Here is a 16,401-nt window from a genome sequence, read left to right as displayed (position 1 = left end):
CTTCACAGGGCCCCGTCCTCCAGACGGGAGCCCTGCTCTCCTGGGCCCTGGCTGTCCTCCCACCGGCGGCATCTCCCTGTCTCTGTGCCTGTCTTCTGAGTCAGAGGTAACTTGCTAATTATAAGTCACTTCCTATTTTAGAAATGCTGATGACTTATGGTCAAATGCTTCTGTTCATCATGCTGATGCAAGCACTGTATTTTTAATGGGGGGTGAGAGAGGGCAGGCAGAAGGGAGGAGAGAGAGGGGGTCCCTTTGAGGGTTTGTGGGTGAGCTCCTAGGGGAGGGAGGCAGTGGGCACACACCTGCAGACGAGTCTTGCCTAAGTGAACCAGAATCTAACGAGAAGCAGGAAAAAACAAGCTAAGTGACACCACAAGAAAGCAATCAGCAAACCCAGAATGTGGGCTATTCTACAGAACAAATGGCCTAGTCGCCCCAGCAAATTAATAGCATGGAAAGTTAAAAGGGAATGTCACAGAACAAAAGCCTTAGGAAACGTTAGCAACCAAAAGCCCCAGGGCTCTGTTCTCTTGTGAGAACTTAGAATATACACTCGGATCGGACGGCATTAATAATTTAGCTAGGTGTAATAGTGGTGGTGATGTGAAAAGGACATATTCGCATCAGCTGGGGATGTGCGCCTGCGTTTCTGCGGGGGGAAGGACAACATCTCTGGGATTTGTTTTGAAACAATCCAGAAAAAGCCAGAGGGGTGATAGATGAAACAAATTCAGAAAGTGTTGATAACTGTTGAAACTGGATGGTGGATGGGGGCGTGTCATCATACTCTTTTCCACTTTGTTCTATGTTGAAATTTCCCACGGTAAGTTAACGAGATTATAAATAATCGTTTAGAAGTGTGGTTCTGAACTCTGGCTGATGACCAGTCTCCCGGGGAACTTGAAAGAAAGATTCCGTGAGCCACACCGTCCTGCTGGACCAACCCTGGGGGCACGTTTCTCTCAGGGGAGAATACGTCATTTTATAATTTCCCAGGACACTGGCGCTGCCAGGTCTGACCTGGGAATCCTCCCACCCTCCCCTCTCCCCCCTCTCCTGCCTCTCTCTGCTTCTCCCTCGCTTCTCCTTTGGGCACTTTATCAGGGCTGAGGGCAGGAGCCTTGGGGGCACAGGGACCAGCCACTCATGGATCCCACACTGGCAGGCCGATCCCTCCCTCCCATCTCAGCCTCGGCGTCCCCGCTGTTGACCAGGCGCTGGCCCTCACGCAGTTCTTTCCACAGAGTCCTCTGACCACCCCCGGGTGAGGAATGCATCCCCTGCCCAGGGACACCTTGAAATAAAGCTGTTGGGGAGGCGAGGTCTTAACATGAAAGCCTGTCTTTTTCTTTCATCATTTGTAAATAGAACACATCAAAATTTGTTCTTAAATAATTTATTTTTTAATGTTGGAGAAACCAAGAAACAGAGTACATAGCAGTTTATTAAGAACAACTAAATGTGCAAATTTCAAATGTTTTCTATAATAAGTATAAATAATTCCAGTTTTTCACATTAAGAATGAAAATATCAATACACACAAAATATTAAAATATCATATTTAAAAGAACTAGAGAAAATGCTGGATTTTATTTGGGATCTTCCAAAAGAAATTACAAAGAATGTCAGGGAGATGGACTCCAGGAGGAAGCATGTCAGGCAGGCAGGAAGGCTGCGAGTGGCAGATGGCACACATTCAGGACCCTGTCCAGACCCGATGGGGGTGGCCTTCGCCTCTGGGGACAATGTGTTTCCCTCCTTTTTGTTCCAGAACAAGGACGACAGGAACACAAAGCACACTGACAATCTGCAGGCCAAGGGCAGAGAGGGCTCCTCTTACTTGTGGTGATGGGGTTCTGTGGTCCCAGTGCGGGGATGTCACTGGACTGGAGTCTCCTCCCAGCACCCCAGACCTCACCGAGGGCCAAGTCTGCCCCTGGGACCTGCTCCTTCCTGGTCTTCTCTCTAAGGAGGTAGATACTCAGAGGCATCCATATTCTGTGAGAACACTTTCCCAGAGGGCAGCTGGGAAGCGCTCTGCCGAAGCCTCAGTCAGAGGAAGCAGGAGATTTTCTGGGTGTAGGTGACAATCTGTCCTCTCCCAGGGAAGGCCCCAAAAGGCATCGAGGGGGCCAACGCCTGCTGCAGTCGGAACACGACCCGGGCGAGGGTGTTACCTCCGGAAGACACCAGAGAGCCTTCCCCAGGGAAGAAGGAACAGCTTCATTTAAATAACTTTGATATTTGCAATAAAATAAATAAAGTGAGTTATAAACACACAACAAAACAGTCATCTGAGTTCATGAAAACTTGATGAGCCGTGCCCCCACAACAACCAGAAAACACGTTATTATTATTCATTCTCCTGTTTCAACTCCTAGGGCAGCATTCACCATCATAAGAAAAACTGCCGCATCTGCCACACCAGGGGACACCAGGATGTGCACACCTCAGTCCAAGCCACCCTCTTCAGAAGAGAAGACAGCGACGGCCACGAGCGGCAGGCTCCCCACTGGAACAGTCTGACTTCTAAAAGGTGCATTTTGTCAAAAGCAGCTGGTTCGTTTTTCAGTGTGAACGAACTCTGTCTCAGCAGCCTCAGACTCACAGCCCCTGGATGGTTCTGCTCTGGCCATGTCTGTCGGGGGCACAGGGACGAGGCAGGGAGGGAAAAGCCATTAACTGCTGACACTCTGCACGTGTCCATTTTCCCTGAGCTTCTGAGCTCCCTCGGAGGCTGCGGGCCAGGAATGCAGCCTCACGGCTCGGAGAACGTCCGACGGAGGGCAGGTGCCACAGCTCTGGCCTCCCGGCCCACCAGACCACGACGAGGCAGTCCTGGCGTGCATTTGAAGCCCACCGAGTCCCTGGCCTTCTGGCTGGCGGGAGGTGCCCGGGGCAGACCCCACGCCATCTGCCGCCAGTCATGGGTGCCGCTCCCAGGCCACCTGGGACCATTCCTGTCACAGCCGAGTGCTTATCTTTCCTCCCTGCTCAGAGACACGCGGGGCCCTGCTGCGGGGAGTGCTGTGCTGCGGCCATGGGGCCGGCCTGCCCACCGGTCAGCCGTACATCTGCTTGAACTGAAAGCACTCGTTGCAGTAGCCGCTGCACTTGGCGTTGCCGAAGTGGTCGCAGGCGGGCGCACGGCAGCGCTGCTTGGGGGGCTCCTCGGGCGCTGGCTCACCGCGCCGGGCAGCTGGCACAAGCTGGCTGAGGTGTTGGCACTCCATGCAGAGTTCCTCGCTGCGGCAGGCCAGGATGTTCTTGCAGGAGGTGCGGGCGCACTCAGGCCTGGCCGCGCTCTGGGCGGCCCGGGGCACGTCCCTGCGCTGGCTCGACCTCTGGTGGAAAGAGCAGAGGGCACCGTCAACATGAGTCTCGGGTACGACATGACCTCACACAATGGCAGGGACCCCACAGAGAGTTCGGACAACCAGGGGACCCAGAGCCCCTGGTGCGGTCTGTGAACAGCTGCTCCCCAAGGACGCCGCCTCCCCATCCCAGAGGCAGACCCAGCCCCAGGGAGGTCGAGGAACCACCGGTCCCCTGAGGGCCATGCGCAGCCCGCCCCTTCCATGTGGGTCAGTAGGAAGCTGTCCTGTTCAACAGACCCCATTTTCTGTGGACAACAGGGCGGGAGGCACCTATTAACCAAGGTGTGCCTTCTGTGTACACCACTCAGCGGAGGGGCTTGGACACTCTGGCTCCCCTGTCTCCTCGTGATAAGCACACGAGTAGTTCTGTGCTTCTCCTACCAATCCAACAATCTCTGATCGCCATCTGGCTTTCTGGAGGCATTGAGTGGTTTTATTGAATGGCTGATTTTATTTTATTTTTATACTTTTTATTAATTTTTTGGTAAGGAAGATTGGCCCTGAGCTAACATCTGTGTCCATCTTCCTCTATTTTGTATGTGGGATGCTGCCAAAGTGTAGCTTGATGATTGGTGCTAGGTCCACGCCTGGGATCTGAATCCACGAACCCCAGGCCACCAAAGCAGAGTGCATGAACTTAACCACTACACCATCCGGCTGGCCCCTATGGCAGATTTTACTCACTTTTTAAAATGGATTCTAAACCATACTTAGGGCACAAAACTAACAGCAGGTGCTGCCCTTCCAACCCGGGGCCACAGCGACTCCCCCCGTTCCTCCCGGGGCTCGGCAGGGAGTGAAGTCTGCGCGTCACCATGGGAAGGAACCGCTCCAGCAAGGGCACCGGGCAGGGGGCAAGTACCTCAAAGTGTCTCACCAGCTGCTCTTCCGTCCTCTTGGCTTCATGAAACCTCTGGCTCTGGGCCTCAATGAAACACTTCTGACAGTATCCTTCAAACACGGTGCTCCCCAGGGCGCCACACTCCCTCCCCAGGCAGGGGACGGCATTCTGGAACCTGGAAGCTGTGGGGCCGGCTTTCCCCGAGGCAGCGACGAAACCTAGAAGAGAGTTGAGGCTGATCAGAACCACAGGTGGGTCCCTAGGCGGACAGACGCTGACACTGGGGCCGTGGACAGGTCCAAACAGAGATTACACAGCTGCACTGCTCATCCCAGGACCGGAACAGGGGCCAAGCGTTCCCTCCTGCTCTAGGACCAGAGGTTTCTAAAACCCCAGTGTTTTCTCGCAAGGTCAGCACAGACAGCCCTCTCTCCAACTACTGCTGCTCAGATTTGGAGTTTCTCTTATATATCAGAGTTCAAAAAAGTCTAGTCTGAGCTGTACCCTAAAAAGGCAACACCGGACAACCTTATGCAAACAGGTCTGTGAACTCCACCCACAGGCTCTCTAGCGTTCGGAACGTGGCATTCTCTGCCTTTTGCTTCTGTGTGTGGCTGGCAGAGCCACTGTGACTGTCCCTCTGTGCAGGCCACATCCTACCCCACCGCCTAGAGGGGCTCCGTGTTGGAGGTTAGGGAACACATGCCTCCTAGGCAAGGGGTCTGAGACGGGGGTAGGAAGCCAATCACTGGTTCACTCACGTTTGTTTTCTCTGTACTCGATAAAGCACAGGGTGCAAAAGCCCTTGTTTTCTGGAGTCCCAAAGTACATGCAGCCAGCTTTTCTGCACTTGCTTGTGGCCGTCCTGTCCCCAGGGGTCCGAGCGGCCTGAGATAGGCAGCCGGCGGGGGCCTCGTTCCCCAGCCTGCGGCAAGAATGTGGGGAGAGACTCTGGACAAGCTGCGAGGGGTCTGACTTGGAGCGCTGATGGCAGGAAGAGGGGGCTCCAGAAGCGAGGTCGGAGGGCGGCTCTGCTGTAGTCCTTTTGAAGCAAGCACTGCAGATGCCGTTGAAGGTCCTGGTGACGTCCTGGAGGCAGGCGCGGCACTGCCCAGGGTCCAGGCGCCTGGCGCTCTCGGTGGCGGGGCCCGCGCCGAGCTGCCGGGCGTTGTGGCAGCGCTCACAGAAGCCGTTGTGCTGCACGTTCAGCGTGAAGGGGCAGCCGGGGCTCCGGCACTTCATGGCCGTGGTCTCGCTGAACAGGAACAGGCTGGGGGCCGTAGGTGGGGCCGAGCGGGGGCCCCCGGCCGGCTCCTCGGGGCTCCAGGCCGGGGGCTCGCAGGCCTCACCGCGGGAGGCCCCCAGAGCCACGCCGGGCAGCGCCTCAGGGCCTGGCCGGGAGCCCAGCTTCAGGGGCTTGTTCGGGCCCCTGCGCCTCCGCTCTGAGCACTCGTGGCACAGGGGCTGTGTGTTCACCGACATGAAGAATGGGCAGTTGGGCGTCTCGCACTTGACGTCCATGAGGGAAAGGTGCGGAAGCGAAGGCTGCAGAGCGCTCTGGGCGGGCGCCTCTCTCCGCCCGTGCTCGCTGCTCTCCTGCCACTTCTTGTACTCGTGCTGGACCAGCTCAAAGTAGTCGTCCACCAGGTTGATTTCTGCGGGCAAGTTCGCTTCATCCAACCTGAGGACCACGAGGGAGAACGTGAGGTGACACAGACACTGACTCAGACACACACAATGACTCTCATCCTCAGCTCACAGCGCGGACTCTCAGAATCTGGATACGGAGACGGCTTGATGACGGCTCCCTGAGACGCAGGCCCACAGGAAAGCGGCGGCCCAGGGCCGCTGAGACATCATTATCCTGAGAATCACCATCATATTTAATCCGTCTGGGTCCACCCAAGTCACAGATAATTCCAAAGAAAGGGCCACTCTGGGGCTGCCTCCACTCTGAATTCCTGTCTCCTCTTTCAAAAAGCCACTCGCTTTCTAACATCTCAGAGATCAAACTCTTAGTAAAACACGACTCAGTGAACTCATTTGGGGCTTGTCTGCTTTACGGTACAAACTACCCCGGAACTCTGTGTTCTGCATTTTGCTGTCATTCCTCTTAAACCTGTGCCTGATCTCTGTTGGAGCTGACAGCGACCGAGAGGCGGACACTCCTGGAGGTGTTGCTGACTTCAGACACCCCGTAGTTTGTGAATCTCCACCCTGAGAAACCAATTCCCTGACGCCTTTGTGGTCATCTCTCATGCCTTTCAAGTTCTAAGAAACAGGTGTCTCTATCATAAAGCTGGCGTTTAAAGTCTGGACACCTGCACACCAGGTACTCTGGGTCTCTCCCCCACTTTCCATGTGGCAAAATCATACAGCTGCCACATACACACATTCTGCAACCCAGTCTGTGTCTGATGTGTCTGTCCATCTGTCCTCGCCAAGAAGCCAAGAGAGAAAGGCTTTTGTTTCCAAGAATTTTCACTTGCTGATCTAAGACCAGGGCAATTAAAAAAAAAAAAAACTACTATCTCTGATGTAAACACACTCTTAATTCTGAGTCTGAGCCTCCAGATGTGCAGGGAGATCATTCCGAACCAGCACTTGTTCCCATCTGACACCAAAGTCAGCAGGCCTGAGGTGAGCCTCCGCCCGCACACAAGCCTCTCCGTGTGTTTCCCATCGGGGGAAACCGGCTCCAGAGCTGCTCGCTGCCAAGGCCCCGGCGGGAGCAGCTCATGCGGCTGAAGCAGGAGCCGGACGCCGAGGACGGAGCAGGGGGAAACCCTTACTTGGCAGCGTTGATCAGGTGGGTGGTGCCATGGTCCCAGCCCTGCACCGGGATCTCCATCACTGTCAGATACTCTTTCAGCAGCTTGTCCTTCATCTCGTTCTCAGGATCCGTCAAGAAGTGAACTTTTAAGTCTTCAAATCTTCCTCGCTCTCTGTTAACAAGGGGAACGGCTCGGATTTCTGAGGGAAAAATAACACAAGCGAAATATGATTCTACTGAACGAAACTGTGTGTGAGGCCACAGAGGGGTAATGGTGAAATTCTGCAGGCACAGAAAGGGTGCAAGCATGGGGTGGAAAAGCACGCTCTGGCTACACGCCCAGCCGTGGAAGGAGACTGCACTGACTCTAGCAGACAATGCAGTTTCCAGGAAGCTCACAGAGTATTCAGCTGCCTGGAGGGGGCGGATCTCATTGGTTAAATCTCCACACTTCAGGATCAGATGGACCTGAGTTCGAATCCTGACTTTGCCACTATCAAGCTCTGTGACATCACCAAGTTGTTTAACTTCTCTGAGCTGCAAGTGCTTCCCCTGTGACCTGAGGCTACCAAGGCTTACAGCCCACTGGGATGTTGTGAGGACGCCATGAAACAAAATAACGCACTTGATGGACTCAACTGCACAGTTAGCTGTCCCCACAGCAGCTAAGCTGCATTCCTCGGTGCCAGGCTGCGCTCTGTGTGCCAAGTGTCGTGTGTTACAGAAACGTCATGGTGATGCTACAGGCGCACCTCTACCCGTAACTATGTGCTGAGGGGCTGCCCACGCCCTACACGGAAAGGCAGGGGCTTCAATCACTGCTGTGGCATTAATGCCGCTAACCATGCACATGGCAGAACCCTGAGTTTCAACAACGGAGGCTCAGGGAGCCCATTTCAACCAGGAGCAAGAGTGAAGCCTGACGCTCCCAGGGAGCGGGGTGCACGCTGTCTGCCAGCAGTCACAAAGGGAATCGAGTGTCAGTTTCTCACCTGGCCCGCTGTCCTTGAGGGTCACCAGGGGCACGAAGTGGTGGCTGTCGTAGCCAAGGACGATGGGGTATCGGCAGCACTCCTGGGCCGGCCAGTGGAGAGGCAAGTAAATCCCGCCCACTTTCAAGGGAGCGAAATTGGAGCCCGAGTCCAAACTTCTCAGCATTTTGTCTGTTTAAGGAAAGAGAAAGAACAAATAAGGCCCTCAGGTGACTCCCATCAAATTCGACTTGGCCTGTAACTGTGGTGCTCTGGGTTCTTCCCAGGAGTCAGGACATCAAAGCGGGAACACACTCAAATACACGGGGTGGTCTCTCACCTGAGATGACAATGATGGGCCTTCTAAGGATGTTGCAAAGGACAAATATGTGTATTTCCTCCAGGGAACTGTACTGCAGGCCACCTCGGGCCCCCGGGGTGTCCGCGGACGCCATTCGGATGAGGGTGTCCCACTCCTCAGTCCAGTTCTGAGGGGAGATGGAAAAAGATGATTGAAGGGACTCTGCGTCAAAAATCATTCTGACTCCACCTGTAATTATTCATTTATTTAACTCAGCTTACTCTTCCCCTTTCTGGAAATCATCATTCAAATGATCACCCTTTTTTCCTCATTTTGGTTTTTTTCCTTTACTTTTTCCACTACAAGGCAGACTGAGAAATGGGGGAGGATGGGGACAGCACCTGCCTTCAGAAAAATCCCTGATGAGGCATAACACTGGAGCCCCTTGTCCAAATGAGCACAAAATTCCCAGCTTGTGACCGAGACCGGGGAGGCTGGCGCCTGAGCATGAGTGGCAGGCTCAGGAAACAAGCAGAGGATGATCGGACCAAAGAACCAAGGAGGCGCAGGGAGGGCCAGGATCAGAGGGACCCGGCCATGTGCACGGCCACAGCCAGGAGCTGCACCCGCCCGCCCGGCTGACAGGAGCCTCGGGCTCCTGCGACAGGAGGTTTTGGTGTCCTTTGTGGACCGTGCTGGGCTCGGCCGAGCGCACGTGACCCGGCCCATTACGTGCTCCTGACAGTAGGGCTGGCCTGAGGGTCCTGTGTCCCCATGGAGCCCAGTCGACAGATGCCAAACAGGAAAGAACACGTACCCGGGTATCGTAGCAAAGCCCCGTTTCCACGAACTCCTGAGACTTCAGGGACTCCAGCTGCCAGCGGAATTTGAAGTTGCGTGTGTCGGTTTCCTTGAGGGTGCTGAACAGCGCCTTCCTCAGCACCAGGTCCGTATCCGGGATGCCCCACATGTACTGGGAGGCGGCGTGCATGAGGCAGTTCCCGTCACCTGCGGACAGAGCAAGGACGTCAGGCAGCCGCAACAAGGGCCCAGGAGCGGGTCAGAACCAACCCCGCCCTGCTGTCCTCGTGGCTGAGTGGGGCGGGTGGGCGATGCAGGTGGCGCATTTCTCAGTCAGGGGCCACATGACAACAGCTCACAAGCTGATGTCAGCTTTAAGGAAGAAAAGCATCCTTTTCCTCTCATTTTCAGTGACTGAGAGCAACAGAGCCGGAGACCAGGGCCTGATCCTGCGGGACGCGGCTCCAGCCTGGCTTTGCCCTGACTGCATGAGTGGCCTTGGGGGCCATTCCTAAACCTCTCTGAGGATTCTGTCCCTGTGTGACATGAGGCCTTCGGGTTACCATCTCTCAAGGCTGTCCCTTTCCATTGCTCTTCCACGTCCTGGCCACAACTCTGCACTGACTCTCTAACTCTAGGAGACCACAGCGGGCACCCAGTGCAAGCCAGGAGGCTGGCCTGCCCGTTTGCTGGACAGGGATGGTCTGGCTGTGACTTCGTGATAAACGGCTGGACCGTCCCCTGCTGCCGTTGGGGCCTTGGAATGTCCTCTCCTGGTTGTGAAGTGACAGTGAGAGCTGCAAACTAATTACCTGCTGCCTACCTGCCACGGCCCCCAGAAACGCCTCACGTGAACCTGCTGGCTAACAGCTGCATAGCCCTTTCTAAAAGTTAAGGAGAGCCTGGGTGTCTACACTGGCACAAATCCAGTGTCTAGGGCTAGCACTTTAAGAATTTTGAGCATTCTGAGAAAGAGATCTAATTTTATTCTATTAATTTGTTACTTTCACAGGTTAAGATCCACATTCAAGAGATGGCATTTTTTACAACCTCCAAACAATAAAAATTTGGGGGGAATTTTAATTAAAAAAGTTAAATCAATCTCCTTTGGCAGGTGCACAGCTGGTTTTATAAAGAAAGGTTCACCTGTTTTCTTACACTGCTCTGTAAGTAGGGCAATAAAAGCTATGTGAAATGTTACCAAGTTTTCGTTATAGTCAAACCGTAAGAAAAACCAAAGCAACAAAGAAAACCCCTCAAATGTATATCCACAGACAGTATGCCTTCAATTTACACACTTAGAAACACTGGCTAAATAAGTATCCAAACGAACAAACAGTGAAGATGGCTCAAGCCGTGTGGCAATGACCGCGTTCTGCTGAAATTTCCCCTTTGCAAAATCTAGAGCACAGATAAGGCCTTCCTTCTTCTTCTTCTGCTTACTTTCAGTTCTTGATTGAGATGCACCAGAACAAAATTCCCTAAGTAACATCTGGAATTCCCCAGCGCTAAGTTATTTGACTAGCAATTGAGCAACAGCTATTGTACTTTTTGTTCTGGTGTGTAGACATTTAAACTGCCAAGTGCACCCTGGACTTTCCAAGTGGGTGTGGTCAGGGCGGGCTGGAATAAGCCACTCATTATACAAGTGAAATTGCTGCAGCCAATAGACGCTGGAATTTTTCGCATGAAGTTTCAATTCTGTGCCACCTACTCCCTTCCTCATTCACCGCAGTCTCATATCCTCAAATGCAAACTTGTGAATCACCCCCTCCCCAAACAGACCACTGACTCTGTTGAACCCTCCTGTGGGGGAGGGCTTAAAAAAAGAAACAGGTGCTAATAAAAATCAGAGAGGAAAAGCCATTTGCTTTCTCCCCTCCCCTAAACAGCTTTTCTTCCTTTTCCAGAATTTTAAGGAATTTTCTTGAAAGTGGAGAAATAAAAGCATTCTGAGCCTAAAATCCCTACTTCCCAGAAAATGTTATCAAAAGGCATTGGCTTTTGTAGTTTTATCTGTAAGGTGAATCTTTGTTGATTTAAATGACTTATCTTTGCAAAACAAGTGTTTACTACTTATGTCCATTTCTTCTCTTAAGGAAATAGAGCAAAGTGAACTTAAAATGTCAACTAATTCTGTTCATGATAAGAAGGTTTTCCTCGTTCTACCACATTTCTATTTGGCAGAATCTGTTTCCAAGTCTCCCAAAGTCGACCCCATCTCTTTTTGTAAGAAAACGAGAGAGAGTTAAAATCACAAACTGTCAAGAATATAAACCTCTTGATGATGACTTAACCTAATTACCTACTTCTGTGCATCAACTGATTTAATGCCAAGAACTGTGTAAACACTAGCCACCCAGTTTTCTCTCTACTGATGTTTCTAAGAATCTACGCTCTGAAAATACAGGCAAGATGTTGGGGTGATGCACGAGACTCCTCAAAGCAAAGCGAAAAACACATCCCAGTCACTCCAAGTCACGAGAGTCAGACGCGGCCAAAGTTAACACGCATCTCAGTTAACGTTCTCATCAAGTCATCGTCTGCGCGTGGACGTGTCATTTCGGTCAGGAAGGTTTAGGACCACCCTTGGCAGAGGACCTGAGCTTCCTGCTCTTTCCCAGACAAGGAGCACTCAGTTGAAGGCGGACAGTCTAGCTGCTCCTGGTAATAGCTACGTTACAATGTAGCATTCTGTAGCTGCGAGAAACAGCATGCTTGGATGCTTCTATGATGTACACATTCTCGCTCAAAGGAAATAATTAAAAAACAAAACAGTACAGCTTACAGCAGGAAACAGAGACTAGTAATAAAGGGCCAAGAGGCAGACAGGCACAGACAGCAAGAAGTTCAGGGCTGGGAACCCCTAAAAACCTTGACATAGAAGGCTGACACCTGCACTAAAATCTGAAATACCTCCCCGTGTCATATCACGGGACCACAGACGACAGAACGCTGCTGCGACCCTCGCGCCTTCAACAGCCAAGCACTGGTTAACCCATAAAATGCCACCAATTCAGCAAGTGTAATGTCATCACCACAAGTGTTTCCTACTGACAGTGGGGACAACAGTAATACCAGTTTTCACACCAGGCTTTCCTTTTGAACCTAAAGCCTTTTAATATTTCCATTACCGGCCAGGAAAGGGTATTTCACAGATGATTAAACAGCTGCAAGAATTAGATACATAAGTCACCTAACGGGGGTGGGGGAAGCAAAGTGTTTAGAAACGCAATCCCCAAGCCTCAGTGTGCTCTGCTCTCTAACACACACAACTACAAAGCATCCTTAATAAAAATATTCAGGAAGCCAGCTTGCTTTTATCACATGCCCCATATAGTTTCCATGCTATGGTGTCTAGGGATCAGAGGAGACTGGAGCTGGGGCAATGCCATTAAAACTGAATGAGCAGGTGCCGCACCACAGGAGCCCCCCAGACATCAGCGAATCTCACCGTTCGTTTTCAGTGCCACAAGCTTCCTGACTTCTCGACACCAGTTGAGCTTCTTCTGGCTTTCCAGGGAGGCCTGGATGTTTCTGTCGATGAGAGCTTTATGGATGATCTCCCGAAACTGGGGACAAAACTGGCAAGTTCTGAACATTTCCAGGGTGTATCGGTGCATGGACTTAAAATGATGAATGATTCCATTGGTAGGTTTGAAAAGGTCTTCTGGAGTCCGCTCTCTTATCTTCACAGCTTTCCGCATGTTGCTCAGATACAGAGCCTGAGGAAGGACGTGCTCAGCCATTGTGATCACGGCACCTGGAGGGGGAAACCCATTCCGTCAGCCACTCTGACCCTGCTCCCGAGTACCTGGTGCAGGAAACCCCAGTGCTTGAGCTTGTCATTATACTAATCTGTAGGCAAAGATCTTAGTCACCTCTACTCCCAGGATACTAGCTGGCCCCAAAGATTAACTCACACTGGAGTGTTTTAAGTTACATCACTTTTAAAGATTAGTCTAAACAAGAGAAGGAAGGCAGAGAGCGGGTACTGAAGAGGAGGGGGATAACCCGCGTTTTCAGTAACGTTCATCAGGGAGCTGAGCCCGTCTGCCAGCAGCAGATGCTGCACCTCCTGGCTGACTCAGGCTCCCATCTCATGCTGACAGCCTGAGGGATTGCCACCGGACCTCAGGGGCGCTGAGTGCTGGTTACAGGCATGAGGGAGCAGGCAAGGCCGTGGGTCCTCCCCTAATACCCTTCCCAAGCAAACCTAGCTCTTCTGCAAAGTCTTGATTTCTCCCTTTTAAGCACCTACTCCCATGATATGACAGTAAACATTTTGTGAAAAATCCTGCAATTTTGTGCTGTCACCCAGGCTGCTGATCAGTTTCCTCTTTAGCCCCAAAGAGAAATATTTATAAAGCGTTGATTCATAAAATTTATTATAATGTTTATAAAGAGTTAAACTGAATGTTTTATGACCAATGAAAAAGCCTATTTCCAGAAAGATGCTTTGCAATTTTAAGAGCAAACCAACAGGAGTCTTTCAGAACCTCTCCACTGACCTTTACAACATCAGAATAAGAAACAGAATAATAACAGTAACAGAATAATAAGTTCTACACTTCCAAGAGCAGACACTGGAGCCCAATGATTTCAGCTCAGCTGCCAACCAGACTTCTCCTCCTCCTCCAGGTACCAACACTGAGATGCATTTCCCACCCTGTCTTCACCCTGGAATCTTCAAGCCTAACTGACTGGTGGAAGGAAATGGAAGTGTGGAAGCAGACAAGGAAAGAAGTTCCAGCCAGGGGCCACTCAGGAGAAGTGCAAGAGGAGGGGCCAAAACCAGCATCTACAACCCATGCCAAGAGTGGAATGAAGTGAGCTGATGCAACGCGGGGTCTTTGCAGGGTGGAGCTGTGTGGAGAGCAGCTCTCATTCACCAGCCCTTTGTAGGGTGCCTTGCCGCACATCCTAATTTCCAAAATGAAGACAAAGGTGGTTTCAGAGCATGGAGACACTCCCTAGGAAGTTTCACAGTGATTATCAATCCCACTCCTCCATCATACCGTTTGCCAGGGCAGGATCCTAGTTGAGACAGACCTTAAACCTATGTAAGTGGGAGAAGAAATCTGGATTTTAGGGAATCCACTCCTGGTGGGTGTAGGCTCTCTTAAAGCCATTGATGAGGTGGTTTAAATGCCTGTGGACCACTCAAAGGCGAGAGGGACAAGATGACCTGAGGCTGCTTCTGAGGAGTTTTCTGTTTTGGATCGGGATTCCTAATCTGCTTGCCAGGTGAGGCCTGGGAGAAGTCATTCTCTGGGTCAGATGTAATCTCTCCTGTGATGTCAGAATTCCCTGCAGGTGCAAGTAGGCAAAATTACAGCAGGACCACCGACACGATGAAGGAACAAAAACATCAGCACACCTCCCGTCTGTGGCATGGCAAGAGTTCTCTCACGATGTCATTCCATCACTCAGCAAGCTCTGCCCGACCAGCTACAGAAGGCTGAGGGCTGCTCTGGAGACTGCCGCTAAAAATCAAAGACGACCTCATTCCCCGTCCTGAAATCTCTCGACCACCTTAGTCTGCAGCTAAGGCAACAGAAGCATAGGTCCTGCCCAGGTCCTGACCTGTCCAGAGGCGGAGCTTTGCCTAGAAGCCAGGTCTTCCACCACCTGCCCCCTCCTAGTCCCACAACAGCACACCTGCGGCTGCAGCGCCGGCCGCTCTCGGGTGGAAACAGATGGAGTAGGACAATCTGAAACCAGCTAAGTGCTGCCTCTTTCTGCTTTTCTGACTCTTCTATTATTCTCTTCTGACCCAAAGATCTTTCAAGCAAAGATCTCAAATATTGAGAGCTGTAAACCATATGCAAGCCACGCAAACGTCAATGTTCCACAGCCCAGTGTCATGTCACCCACAGGTGCAGCCCTGCACAGCTTGCAGAATCGCCTCCTTGCCCAAACTCCCAAGTCTTGGACTTCTGCACACTTAGGATTAAACAACAAATGTCCCTGACCTATGATTACAAGGTCCTTACAGGGAAAGACACACAATGTTACCCTTACGCTTCTTTTCCATTTCTGTTACCTTACTGACACTTTATCAACAAATACCTTATCGAAGTTTTGGAAGGTATCCCTCCAAAAATTCAAAGATTGCACAAAGAATTGCAAAGATCAAAGCAGCACCTTAGACTACGAGAAGGGAGCAGTAAGCGGCTGCTCCATAATAGAGGCTGTGGTCCAGAGGACGCCGCAAACGCTGCCCGGAGACCCTGGAGCAGCCCGGCTTGCCAAGGAAAGCGTCAGCGGCTTGGAGACTGGACACAGAGCAGGTGTCCTTCTTCCCCCGACAGGCGCCTGCCCGGACCGGGGTGCAGGACGCGGACGGCGGGCCGGGAGCGGACGCGCCCCCCGCTCAGGACCGCGACCCCCAAGGCGGGTGCGCGCCGTCGGGAGGGGCCCGGGAGGGGGGCGGCAGCGAGGCCGAGCGCCCGCGCCGGCGCTGCAGGGCGGCTGTCCCCGCGGCGGGCGCTTACCTGTGCGGCCGGGCCGGGGCCGGGGCCGGGCGGCGGGCTGGGGCGCGGGGCGGGCGGAGGCGGCGCCCTGCACGCTGGCGGCTCTCGGGGCGCCGGGCGGCAGACTGCCGCTTCTCCTTTTCCCTTTCTGTTTTACCGCCGCGCCGCGGGGATTTCCACCGGGACTTTCCAGGCACGTGACGCCGCCGGCCAGCTCCGCCCGGCCCACGGCCGCCAGGGGGCGCAGCGTGCGGAGGAGCAGCGCGCCGGGCCGAGCCGGGGGAGCCCGGGGGCCGCGAGAGCGCCACCGGCCCCGCCTCCGCCCGGCCCCGCCCCTCCACCCCGGCCCCGCCTCCGCCCTGCCTGGCCCCGCCCCTCAGCCAGGCCCCGCCTCCGCCCTGCCTGGCCACGCCCCTCAGCCCGGCCCCGCCCTGCCTGGCCCCGCCCCCGGCCCCGCCTCCGCCCCGGCCCCGCCTCCGCCTCGGCTCTGTCCTCCAGGCCTGGCCCCGCCCCTCCGCCCCGCCCCCGCCGGGGTGTCCCAGTGAGTCACCCGGCATTTCGGAAGCCCGGCCCCACGTCACATCCATGTGGAAATCGCGGTGATGGGAACTGGAAATGAAATCGGTTCTTTTTCTCAGCCGTTTTTCTGCAGAAAATCATCAACTCGGAGAACACGGAGGGAAATCGTAGACACAGAAAACCCTGAAAACCCCCGGGCGGGGCGGGCTGGGGCTCGGGGCGGCCTGTCCCCCCATGCGCCGGGCCGCCTGGGCGCAGTGCCCGGAAGGCTGGACAAGACCCAGACCGGAGTCCTCTGAGCCGTGGTCCCCTCGTGGACCTGCGCGCACTGCCGGGCCG

The 16,401-nt window shown here is 53.5% G+C and overlaps 1 protein-coding gene across 3 annotated transcripts; it reads right to left on the bottom strand.

Annotated features, from left to right (window-relative positions):
* Nucleotides 1-1,383: 1,383 nt before the first annotated feature.
* TNFAIP3 (TNF alpha induced protein 3) lies at nucleotides 1,384-15,765 on the bottom strand. 3 transcript variants are annotated; one of them, XM_070557323.1, is made up of 9 exons: nucleotides 15,565-15,765; nucleotides 12,522-12,830; nucleotides 9,084-9,274; nucleotides 8,306-8,453; nucleotides 7,987-8,157; nucleotides 7,014-7,194; nucleotides 4,983-5,902; nucleotides 4,243-4,439; nucleotides 1,384-3,347 (listed from the first exon to the last, which is right to left on the bottom strand). In XM_070557323.1, exons 2-9 carry the CDS (start codon nucleotides 12,814-12,816, stop codon nucleotides 3,066-3,068), a joined length of 2,385 nt encoding a protein of 794 aa, XP_070413424.1. In that variant the 5' UTR covers nucleotides 12,817-12,830; nucleotides 15,565-15,765; the 3' UTR covers nucleotides 1,384-3,065. The 3 variants fall into 3 exon arrangements, with proteins under 3 accessions (XP_070413424.1, XP_070413423.1, XP_070413422.1); XM_070557322.1 differs by having other exon boundaries at nucleotides 4,258-4,439; nucleotides 15,565-15,764; XM_070557321.1 differs by lacking the exon at nucleotides 15,565-15,765 and adding an exon at nucleotides 15,215-15,562.
* Nucleotides 15,766-16,401: the final 636 nt, after the last annotated feature.

Source organism: Equus przewalskii, chromosome 9, assembly GCF_037783145.1.
Source record: "Equus przewalskii isolate Varuska chromosome 9, EquPr2, whole genome shotgun sequence".
Classification (NCBI taxonomy): Eukaryota; Metazoa; Chordata; class Mammalia; order Perissodactyla; family Equidae; genus Equus; species Equus przewalskii.
Note: the sequence above shows the minus strand (reverse complement) of the source record. Positions and strands in the feature narration are given on the sequence as shown.